The sequence below is a fragment of the Vitis vinifera genome, chromosome 10 (assembly GCF_030704535.1).
Source record: "Vitis vinifera cultivar Pinot Noir 40024 chromosome 10, ASM3070453v1".
In the NCBI taxonomy this organism is placed as follows: Eukaryota; Viridiplantae; Streptophyta; class Magnoliopsida; order Vitales; family Vitaceae; genus Vitis; species Vitis vinifera.
In genome coordinates this window covers 23,948,366-23,960,469 of record NC_081814.1, presented here as the reverse complement: position 1 = coordinate 23,960,469, position 12,104 = coordinate 23,948,366, and the positions used below count along the sequence as shown (strand labels likewise).

General features: G+C 36.9%; 1 protein-coding gene across 1 annotated transcript; it reads left to right on the top strand.

The window, feature by feature from the left end:
• Nucleotides 1-1,122: 1,122 nt before the first annotated feature.
• On the top strand, nucleotides 1,123-2,760 carry LOC104880599 (uncharacterized). Its single transcript, XM_010657638.1, has 2 exons — nucleotides 1,123-1,483; nucleotides 2,051-2,760. The coding sequence occupies exons 1-2, from the start codon at nucleotides 1,123-1,125 to the stop codon at nucleotides 2,758-2,760; spliced, it is 1,071 nt and encodes a 356-aa protein (XP_010655940.1).
• Nucleotides 2,761-12,104: the final 9,344 nt, after the last annotated feature.

The window sequence follows — 12,104 nt, the reverse complement described above, 5'->3', positions numbered from 1 at the left end:
AGGCACATTGCGAAATTCCTTTGAATCCCCTGTTTTGAGACGTTGTTGATGTTATTCCACTATCGGTTCTCCAAGATATTTTGCTTGATTTTTAGCTTTGTAAATACCTATTTTACCCTTGTAATCAACCAATGAATAGGTATCTTTTGTAATAGCTCTTGTAATTTAGCTTGTTATTGTCTTGAAATAGAGGTGAAGAGCCTCAGACAATCATCTAATCTTGTAACCTGTAACTTTATAAGTTATAAGAGCACTTTTGTTCATACGTTTCTTTCTCATTTTCTTAGTAGCCAAACATCCTTGGGGGATGAAATCCCTAAGGATGAGAGGCTAAAACCTTTTAGTTTCTTGAAGTAATGGATGCCATGTGAAGCTCCCGTGTCAGGATGGAGATTTCCAAGCCATAAATGTAAGTAGCTGAGCGTCATAAATGTTTTCATTCAAAGTAAAGCTTTTAATCCCCCTGACTTGCTTTGAATGGCCAATACTTGATAATCTTTTGGTCTTAGTGGATTCTTATTGTTAGATCCACTGACGTTCATTAGTTATCTCCTACGAGCCATTGTATTGCAAGTCGAGGAGATGACCTATATCATTAAAAGGGCATTTATGAGGTTCAGCTACCCTTTTTGTAAGTTTTCAAGGACTAAAACTCAGTTGTTAAACTCATACCGGTTCGGGAAGTAAGCATCACCTTAGTTGCTTCCCCAACTCGAGGTGAAAAATCCCAAAATCTCCATTTTTACACAGTGAGTTAAGCATGGCTATCCAAAGCTTTGAGAAACTTCTTTTTCCATCTTTTAACCTATTTTCATGTTAGTTTAAGTTTACAACACCTTCATCTTTTTATGTTTTCATCTTAACCTAATTTTTATTAAGAAAAGTTCACTCCATCCTCCGAACTTCACCAGTTAAAGTAAAAACCCTTCCCAGTGTTCGATCCTAGAGCCACTATGCTATAGTAGCTTTGCTACTTTAGTGTAAGGACCTTAGGTATAAATTTTGTTGATACCCTTACATGCCAAGCTACCAAGAGTCGGGTTATCACAAAGAAACCGTCCATTTGCTCCCCCATCTGAGCCCAAGCCGCGCGCACCTTCGGCTGCTTTCCGTCAGTCAGCCATGGCAAGAACCCAAGGAGTTAAGTCCTCGTCTCTGTCAGACCGCAAGAGAGCCCCAAAAGAGACCCCTGTTCAAAGCTCCATGTCCGAGCCTCCGCGACCACTAGTCGTCCCACCTCCGGTTGAGGACACACCATTGAGTCCTCCGGCAAGGAGCTATCAGACAAGGTCAAGTAGCCATCCCCCAAAGAAGAAAGCCACGGTATCAGAGCCAGAGCTAATTGACTTATTAGAGCCGTCTTCAGAGCCTCCATCAAAGCCGCAACCATCTCAACCGCCACCCACACAGTCTCAGATTCCCTCATGCATGACTCCTGAGGTGCTTATCAGGCGTCCCATGGTCACTCAGATGCCCATTGAGGGTAATTTGGATTGCAGGGCTAGGTCATTCCACTCCGAGCTCTGTTTTGACACAGCCACTTTCAGACTTCAGCCAAAGCTCAGGGACTCCTTCCATCTACTGCAGAGGTACCATATGGAGCATTTGCTGACTCCCAGGGATTTTTTCTATCCCCGTGTAGCAATGGACTTCTATTAGTCCATGACCACACACCAGGTCCGAGATCCTACTGTTATCCACTTCACCATAGACGGACGTCATGGTATTCTGGGAGCTAGACACATAGCAGAGGCATTGCGTATTCCCTACGAGCCAGCCCGTCCAGAGGATTATCGAGTCTGGACTCATCCTGCCCAGAGCGACATAGTTCATATTATGTCTAGAGGAGCATCCACACGCCAGTATCTGTTGAGGAAGGAGCTCCCTCCTAGCATGTTTTTCATAGATGCACTCCTGCGCCATAACATTTTTTCACTTCAGCATTGGGTACAGAGGAGAGGAGTTTTACTAGAGGCATTGTTCAGGATATCCGAGAGATTCTTCTTTGGCCCTCATCATCTCATTATGGTCGCTCTTCTGTACTTTGAAGAGAAGGTCCATAGCAAGAAGCTGCTCAGAGCGGATGCAATTCCACTTCTTTTCCCCAGATTGCTATGTCAAATTTTGGAGCACTTGAGGTACCCATCAGAGCCTCAGCTTGAGCGCAAATGCATTTTCCGAGAGATATTCACTCTCGACAAATGGACGAGTATGACAGCCTATAGTGCAGAGCAGGGAGCCCCAGCTGGAGCAGAGCATCTAGATATTCCACATCCAGAGCAGCCAGAGGAGCCACAGCCGGTTGAGATACCAGCTGACATGAGAGCACCTGCCCCTATAATGCCTTCTACAGAGCCTATACCAGAGGTTGCACCCTCTGCTCCTCCTGCCACACCACGGACTCCCCCTGTTATTCCAGCTACATCAGAGCCCTCTTCTTCATCTGAGCCTAGGATTGCCATATCCATTTCCGAGTACAGAGGTCTATGTCACACTTTGCAAACATTGACCACTTCTCATAGCATCCTTGCTCAGGAGATGACAGCTCTTCGTGCTCATCAGGAGCAGATTATCGCCACTCAGACTCAGCATACTGCCATCCTGACGCAGATTCAGCATCATCTGGGTATTCCATCAGCTCCTGAGCACCCCATGCCTGTCCTCTCAGAGCCCACAGAGCCATCACAGGCCCCTCCTTTCGTGGAGCACACTATGCCCTCTGAGGAGCCGACTACAGGAGATGCAAAGACATCCACCTGAGCCATCATCTTCCCATCATCATCCTCTCACTATCTGATCATTTGCATAATTTCCTTTATGTATTTCCTTTATGTATTTCCTTTATGTATTTCCTTACTATAGTAGCACTTGTAATCCCATGCTTTTGATAATTTATATATTGGGATTGGTTGTATTACTTGTTTTCCTTTATATTGTACTTTCATGAAGTAATACAAATCTATCAATTTTTTAGCACTCTTAGCATTATTTTATTTTAATTCCTCTACTCATATCTTTTGTTCTTTTTGAAACATGTGGTTTCTCCTATTCCACTCGAACTTCATATCACTCAGGAGGCACCACTTCCTCCCTGTAATTTCAATCGCTCATGCCACATTGAGGACAATGTTCAACTTGGTTAGGGAAAGAGTTGAGGAAGGAAGTTTTTTGTTGTTAATACTAAGTATTTTGGTAATTTAGTTTATTTTTGTTTAATTTTAATTTTTTTTTAAGTTTTTATTCTACTCTCCATGGTTATTAAGGAAAAATTCTCAAATTAAAATAAGAGAAATCGAATTTTTGTTTTTACTTGACTTAGATTTTGTATTATGCTTATTAAAGATGATGAATTGTTGAAACTTCTATTGAATTCAACCTTAGTTCTTCCACTTTAAGCTATTCACACACTGTGCACAATAGGTTCCGATTATAAGATGAAAAACTATTTCCCTCTTGACTTAGTAAAATTTAGACTTGGTACCTTTGACCTCATTTTAATAGTGTTGGGACACCTTATGAAAGGCCAATGAGCTTTTGAAAAAAACAGAAAGAAAGAAAAATGTTTGCTTGCCTTGAAACCCGAGCAAGGTCTGAGGGGTATATGGTGAAAATCTTTAAAACCTGGTGCCCTAAGCCTTCATTGGTTGGGAGTCACCGACCTCAATGCTCGTTACAAGGGTGAATAGGTGGAGTTAAACATATTGTAGGTGCTTGGGTATTAAAATTCATTCTCAAAAGTCCAGGGTAAAATCCGAGGAGTTAGTGGTTGAAAGATCCTTAAAGCTTGATGCCCTAAACCTTAATTGGTTGGGAGTCATCGATGGACCCCCGTTACATGGACAATTTAGAAAAGAATACCTTTAAGCCTTGTACTCCTACAATGAAAAAAAAATTGTGAAATAAAAGGGTGCGTTCTTAGCCTATTGAATTTGGTCAGTTTGCTAAGTGTTGGAAAAGAACTAGGTTGGAGGGAGAGATTAGTTTAGCATACTATATTCGGAAGCTATCAAGTAACACTTAGATTTTTGTGGAAGAGTAAGGTTTGGTCCTTTGAAAGTGGAAATGATTTTAAAGCTTCAATTTGCATAATACCTTCTCTTTATGAATTGTGATTAGGTAAAGTATTTGATAACTCTTGCTGAAATTTGAGTTTTATATCTTTAATTTCCCATGTGAGAGCTTGATCATCATGCCACTTAAAATTTTTTGAAGTGATCAGCATGATTTTGTAAAGTATATTACTGTTTAGTTTATTTTTTTCTCTCCTTTATTGCTAAGGGACTAGCAATATGTCGGTTGGGGGGAGTGATTACTACTCAAAAAGTGCTATTTGATAGCTTGTAATTAACTCTTTTAAACACTTTTGAGTATTAGTTATTACCTTTTAACTCAATTAGCTTATTAAGTACCTTTGCAATCGTTTCTAATCAAAGTGTGTAAGTTTTGGTGCTTTTGATAGTAATTTGATCACCAAAGCAATCCAAGATTAAGGAGAGCTCTATGGAATCCTTGGCAAAGCAATTGGAAGCTCATTTACATGAAGAATTCAAGCTTTGGAGCTTTATAGTCCTTTACCATAAACAAATCATGAATGCAAGGATGAAAGCAAAGAGAGAAATCTAACATGAAGAATCCAAGAAGACATCAATTGTTTGACACTTTTGGAGCACTTTCTGGAGTCCATTTTATGCATACTATATTTCTTTTTGAAGCTCGGGAAGTCATCAATCCAATGCTTCAAATGCTGCGCGAATCGGAGTTGAAATGAAGAAGTTAGAGCCATTGGAAGCCGATCACACCAAGCTGAAGGCCAATTTCGCAGGTTGCGAAAAGCTGCGAAATGATTTCGCAGCCATCTCGTGCGTCTGCGAAATTTTGCAGCCATCTTGTGCGCCTGCGAAATGCTCCTAAATGCTTCCAGATATTTGCGACCGACATTTTTAGATATTTTTACTTCAGATTTTTGATGTCTAAATCCCCATTTTCTCCTTGTAATCCACCAATTATAGGATTCCTTAGTTATTAAGTAAGAGAAAAGGGTGAATAACCTCATATATATTGTTTTGTAATTTTCATTACAAAGATATCTCGGGAGCTTGTTCTTAGAGACGAACATCTTTTTGTATAGTTTTGAAGGAAGTAAAATACAGAGCTTTGCTCTGCCTTACCTACTCAATTTGATTGTATTTTTCTTACTAGCCAAACAAGCTCTAAGGATGTTTCCTCATAGAATGGGTGGCTAGGATTTTTGTCTCTTGGAGCTAAGGTAGCTGGGTAAGGTGTCGAATGCAAGAATTGGTAGTTTTGTTGTTTTAGTTGTTAATGAAGAGAAAGTGTAACCCGTTTATGGTTTCTATGTTTTTAGTTAACTTAAAACGCCTTCAATTCACCTAGGCCAACACTTGGTAAGGCAAGTGATCTCCGTCCATTGAGATGCACTAGTTTACCTCTTGCGAGCCTTTGGGAGGTGACTTGAAGGTAGGATTTTCTAGAATTGCCAACACTTGGTAAGCTTTTAGACTCTAAGTAGACATCCATTAGTTATCTCTTGCGAGCTTGAGAAGGGAAGTCCAAGGTTAATGATCACCTTGAATGGCAAATGCTAGGTGAGAGGCACGAGCCATTGCAAGATACATCAGTGAGAGGGAATTAGTGCTGAAATCCATGGAAGGGATATATCTGTACAACACCGGTTGGAGAATGAACTATATGTTAATTCTCCAATGCGAGGAAGAGAACCAAAGTGACCGAAACTCTGTTTTTGCATGAGGAGCCTGACCCCAGTGATCCTAAAACTCCAAGAAACGCTTTTCTTTATAAGTAATTCCCATTTCTTTCTTTTTCGTTAGCTTGAAACCAAACCTTTTTCAACCAAAGTTTATGTTTTCTTTTGAAGCTAACCTTGAAATGAAAAAGCACCAATTCAACTTTGAATTGGTATCAGTTGTAAGTTGAAAACCCTTCCCAGTGAACGATCTTAGAGCCACTATGTTATACTAGCTTATGCTATCTTAGTGCATGGTGATATAGGTTATAAATTTTGTTGATTACTCTTGTCTGAGGACCAAACTCAAGGTACACCAACTGGGCATGAATCAATGGGTAAGCAAATAAAGAGAACTCAATAAAAAAAGGTGGTATAAGTTTCAAGGTTATATTAGTTGCAAAAGGGTACGCATAACATAAATATATTCATGATAATAAAGTGTTTTATCCTATTGTTAATCATTCTTCTATTAGATTATTGTTTGCTCTTATTGCTCAATATGATTTGGAGTTGTCTTAGTTAGATGTTAAAATTGATTTTCTCCATGGTGATTTAGATGAAGAGACATCTATGTCTTAACTGGAAAGGTTTTAAAGAACCAAGAAAGAATAATTTGTTTGTAAAATTAAACAAATCATTATATCATTTGAAGCAATCCCCATGGCAATGGTACAAGACATTTGATCAATTTATAATAGGAAGAATTACATTAGAAGTAAAGTTGATCATTATGTTTATTTTAGTAAATTATCTTATGAAAATTATATTTCTTTGTTAATATATGTCGATGATATGTTGATTGCTTGTAAGCCTCTGATAGTCATTCATAGGTTAAAAAATTAGTTGAGAACTAAATTTGAAACTAAGGATCTTAGAATGCATGAAAAATTATTGGAATGGAGATGACAAGGGATAGAAGAAAGGGGATTGATGAATTGTCACAACAACAATGTTTGTAGACATTACTTTAGCATTGTGGTAGGACTTCCAAAATAAAAAGTGTACTCCTTTGGCACCTCATATGAAACTCAATGTAGAGATGTCTCATAACTTAGATGAAGAAGTAGAGTACATATGCATAATGTTCCATATGCTAGTGTCGTTCGAAGTTTGATGCATACCATGGTTTATAGTAGACTTGATATTCCACTTGTTGTCATCATGGTTAGCAGGTATATGCATAATCCAATGGCTCTAGCAAACAGTAAAATAAATTTCAAGATATATTCTATGCACAACTGATGTTGGAATAGTATTTCAACAAGGATGTTCAACACAAGATATGGGTTATGCATATTTAGACTATACAACTAAGCCTTGTAAGTGTACGTCTATTATAGGTTCTGTATTTACACTTGTAGGTAGACCTATTTGCTAGAGATCAACATCTATTGTGGCTTTGTCTGCTACAGAGCTAGAATATATGATAATTATAAAAGCTTTCAAGGAAGCTATTTGGTTACATGGTTTGGTTAAGGACTTGGGAATCAAACATGTCACATCATAACTTATTGTGGTAGTTAAAGTGTCATTCATTTGGAAAAGAATCAAATTCATCACTCCCAAACAAAGCATATTGATGTTTGATTTTATTTTATTAAAGAAATTCTATAAGGTGATATCTTTCTTCAAAAGATTGCTACTATAGATAATCTAGCTTATATGTTGACAAAGATAGTTTATGGGATCAAGTTCAATCATTGTGTAGACTTAATCCATATTGAGAGGATATGAGTATCCTCAAGTGCATTTGGCTACAAGATCCTTAAAAGAATTTGTGTAGCGTTCAATCTTGGCAAGGTGGAGATTGTTAAATTGGCTTCACTTGAGTTAATCAACCAAATATTGCAAGAGAATTTTGAAGCCTTAATAGTTAAACCATATATTGTTTTTTTAGGTGATGGTTGAAGAATAAAGTCTATAGTTACAATGCATGTAGTTGGTTTGAAAAGTTTCTTGAGGAACATAGGATATAATTGATGTTCTCTACATTGGTTTTTCTTTTTTCTTTTTTCAATTTTGAAATTCCAGAGAAAACTATCTTACAAAGGAGAAAATACCACACTTAGGACAAAGAGTACTTTGTAATTATTCTATACTCTTTTGAGATCTTTAGTGAATGATCTTACTATAGGCAAAAACCTTAAAGTTTTACAACGTTATGATGTAGTATTTCCAATAATATATGCACTTCATTTTCAAAACCTTTCAAGTATGTTGCCTCATCTCTTTCTTGTCCATGGAGTTTTTTCGAGGCTACCACATTGCCTATACATAATTAAGCCTTTAAACACTACCATAGCCTTCGATACCTATGTAATTTTTGATATTGAAATCTTCTGTTGCCTTGATGATGTCTTCATAAGCAATCTTACCATCATAGTTCCATGCCAAAAATATATATCCTTATGGATGTTACTTTGGTTTGATTTTTTCTTATCTTCAATGAAAGTGGGAGGGCCATAAAAGAAAGAAACAAAGTGGTAAAAATAATAATAATAATGATGAGTATGATTTTATGTCCCTTCTTAGAATGAGGCAAGTCTTCTATGTCCACACATAAACCTTTATTGTGGTCAAATACTGTAAATAGATGTTCAAACTGCATTAGATTCTTCAAATCCCCAATTTCAAAAGAGCTAGCATCGTTGATTTGATTGTAACAAAGATAAAAATGAGTCAAATCAGTAGATGCCCCAAAGATGAAGGAATAACACCAATAAGGGAGTTATGACTAAAAGACAATTCCAAGAATTCTAGGTTGGTAAAATATCCAAGTGAGGAAGGGATGACTCTGGAAAAAGAGTTAGAACCCAAATCCAAGTGAATCAGATTCATTAAATTCCCAATCTAGTAAGGAATAAAACCATGGATTTCATTGTAGCTTAGGCTTAAATATTTAAGCAAGTAAACAATAATAGCACAAAATAAACAAGAAAATAATAACATAATTATTTCCTCATGGGCTTTAAGGATCTTATTGCACAATTAGTAATAATTTGGATAAAATCCAAATAACGAATATTACCAAAAATACCTATAACCAAAAATATGATTATAAAATAAAAAGAAACCTTAAAAATGATGGGAAAAACTTGAATCTCTCCATTTTCCGAGCCTAGATCAGGCTAGGAACATGCTTAACTATCCTAAGCTTTTCTAAATCCCATGCATAGTGAAAAAATTGCATCTTTAAAACTTAATATGGATTTAATAAGTGCTAACGAAAACATAATTTGGATTCAAATGTTCTTAAATCCAATCCACATAGTGAATATAAAGAAGGAATTCATAGAAGTCTCATAAACTCAAAGTCTTCCATTCGATGACTTGAACCTTGAACTTAACACACTTCAGGTGGGAATGTAAGATAGGGTAAAGGCTATGGCTCTCTCTCTCTCTAGAGGTGAAAGACAACTCTCTCAAAAAAACAATGGAAACCCTAACCCTTAAGGGGTATTTATAGGGTTTCCCACTAGGCTTAAGTAACTTAAGCCCATTAAAGGCTTGGGTCACTTAGTCTAGAAAAAAACAAGTCCTAATTGATTAATTAACCTAATAAGGCCAATTAATTAATTAATTAGTTCAATTTAGAGAACTTGTTCACTTGCCTTGTGCAACCTTACGTAATTACCAAAATGTCCTTATGCATAAAAGTGAACCTAAAGTTAATCCAACCTTTATTACCCATGCCAACAAGGTATATGAGCGTAGAATAGGGACCAATGGGACACATAAAAGTAATGACACCCTTAAAATCCAATTTTGAAGTTGATTCAACATCCCACTACAGAGAATCAACTGAACTCCAATATCCTATGTGAATAACAACAAGACACCATGTGCTTGAATCTGTGACCTGTTATCCATTACGTTCAGTCTCCCCATAAACTTGTGTCCATAGTCTAATAAGGTGAAAGCTATCAGTCTTTCAAGACTACCTTTGCTATCCTTGAGTTATAGATCCTTCTATTTTGTTTTCAATTAACATATCTTAGCTTTCCAAGAGCTAATGTCAAGTTCCACTTAAAGAACTACTATGACCATAGTTTCCATGAACATACCTCCATAGGATTAGCCAAGGGGACACTCTATCTCAATCCCATAAGATATCATGGTGCCTCTATTGAGAATACCTATTGCTACTAATTTCCATCAATAGTGACCCAATCCATAAGGAATATATAATCAGCTTACGATATCACCTATAGGTCAAAGTCATTGCTAACTTGAACATAAGCTCAACATTCTCTCAAGATTGAGGGACAATACAATGAAGCAGCTTGGTGAAGTCATGACTACATGATAGCCTTACATCATAACTCATCGTAGGTCTTGTCCAATGTGCAACCATACACACTAATGCACTCACCATGGGAAACCTATCCTAATGGCCAAGACCAGTCATCCCTCCAATTAGGAGGTAGTGCACTATAACCTCTAATGGGTTGCCTAAGCCTATGAACTAGCTGTGAACAAGTCATCCATTTGCAAGGAACCCATGACTTAGATCTTGAATGCAACTCCTAATGCACCTAAGTCACATATAATGGAAAAAATGCATGCCAAAGTGCTTACAAGATATAATGCATAGAAATAGGATAACTAAAAGTAAACTAAAACTTTATTAAATAAATAATAGAAATTCACATGTTTATTACATCATGTCATGTTTTTAAAGGCTCTATCCTAACAAAAAAAAATACCTTAAAAATGTCAAATAGCAATCATTTGCACTTTAGCGTCCCAAGGGTCGTTGGAAGGACTACTCAATCACTTAAGCATTGAGGCCACTTGAGTGCTAATCTAAGTGCTTAAGCACTACATCCTACACATGAGGTTGTTTCTATAACTATTTTAACCATCGTTTCTATGAAAGCCTCATCATTTTGGATGACTTTTTGCACCATGGATGCTCGTGAATGCTTGGAATCTTTAATCTTCAAGTTTTGGGTCACCAAAGACGGATAAAATTTTGATTTTTACATTAAGAAAAATCTTATGCTTCGTTAGATGGAGTGTACAGTCCATCTAAGAACAAAAGACTTGATATTTACTTATAAAATCAAAATTTTATGCTCCTAACCACAAAGTTTCCAACCTAGTCTATACAAAGAACAAATCCAAACACTTAATCACAATTATAAACATCATATTCATAAAAATAACATCCATGCATTCATCCCTTTAGGTCATGGGATGAACAAACATGCCTACAAAACCAAGTAAGCACACCTTAGAATGGATCTAATAAGCTTTTTTGTAACCTAGGGCTTTGATACCAATTGTTGGGAAAACCTGGATTGCTCCATTATCATGTCTTGGATCGTTAGTGTGCATGAAAACCTATTCTAGGCTCTCTAAATCTATCATACAATAGAAACATTGCAATTGAAACCAAAAAGAATACCATAGATTTAGAGATTAGTGCCATACATGTTATTTAGATATTCCTAGATTGATTCCTATCATTGTAGAAAGCTCCAAAATTGAAGAAAATTTATAAACATCATGATTTTCCACCCAATGACTTCTCCTTGAGTGTAGGTGCTAAGATGGTGGAGATCTCAAGGGTTGGAGGCTAGGTTTCTCTCTCTAGACTATAAGGAGAGAATGGTAAGATTGAACTTCACTAGAAACCCTAATCCCCTAAAGGAGTATTTATGGGCTTCTTACTAGGCTCAAGTGACTTAAGCCCACTATGGACTTGCGTAAGTTAATTTAGCCTAAAAGGGTGCTAATTGATTAATTAACCCTATAGAGCTCCAATTAATCCATTAGTCTAATCCAGAGATATTGCATACTTATCCTTATGCAACCTTGCATGATTACCAAAGAGTCATAATATTCATAAGTGAACTAAAAACTCATCCAACCCTCATAAACTGTGTCATCAAAGAATATGAGCTCAAGTGAGGACCATTAGGACCCATAGGATAGAACTAGCTCTCTCAGAATCCAATTCTAAAGTTGACTCAATATCCCACTATAGAGAGTCAATTGCACTCCAATACCCCAGGTATATTACAACGAGACACTAAGTACTTGGGTACGTGAGTCTCTTCATGAACTGGTTATTGATAGTCTAACAAGATGAAAGCTATTAGCTTTTGAAGACTACCTTTACAATCCTTAAGTTACAGATCCTCATCTTATTATGTGAACAAATGACATACTCTAGCTTACTAAGAGCATGTGTCGAATTCCACTAAAGGAATTACTACAAGCCCATAAACTTCATGATCACGTGTCCTTAAGATCACCTAAGTGGACATACTATCTCAAAGTCCATGAGCTATCATGGTGTCTATATTGAGAATACCTGTTACTACTGGTT

Excerpts from the sequence above, each read along its gene's own strand:
- LOC104880599 (XM_010657638.1), top strand. The coding sequence starts at position 1,123 with ATGGCAAGAACCCAAGGAGTTAAGTCCTCGTCTCTGTCAGACCGCAAG. Across the intron at positions 1,484-2,050 it reads CACTCAGATGCCCATTGAGG|AGAAGGTCCATAGCAAGAAG; the intron begins GTAATTTGGATT and ends TGTACTTTGAAG.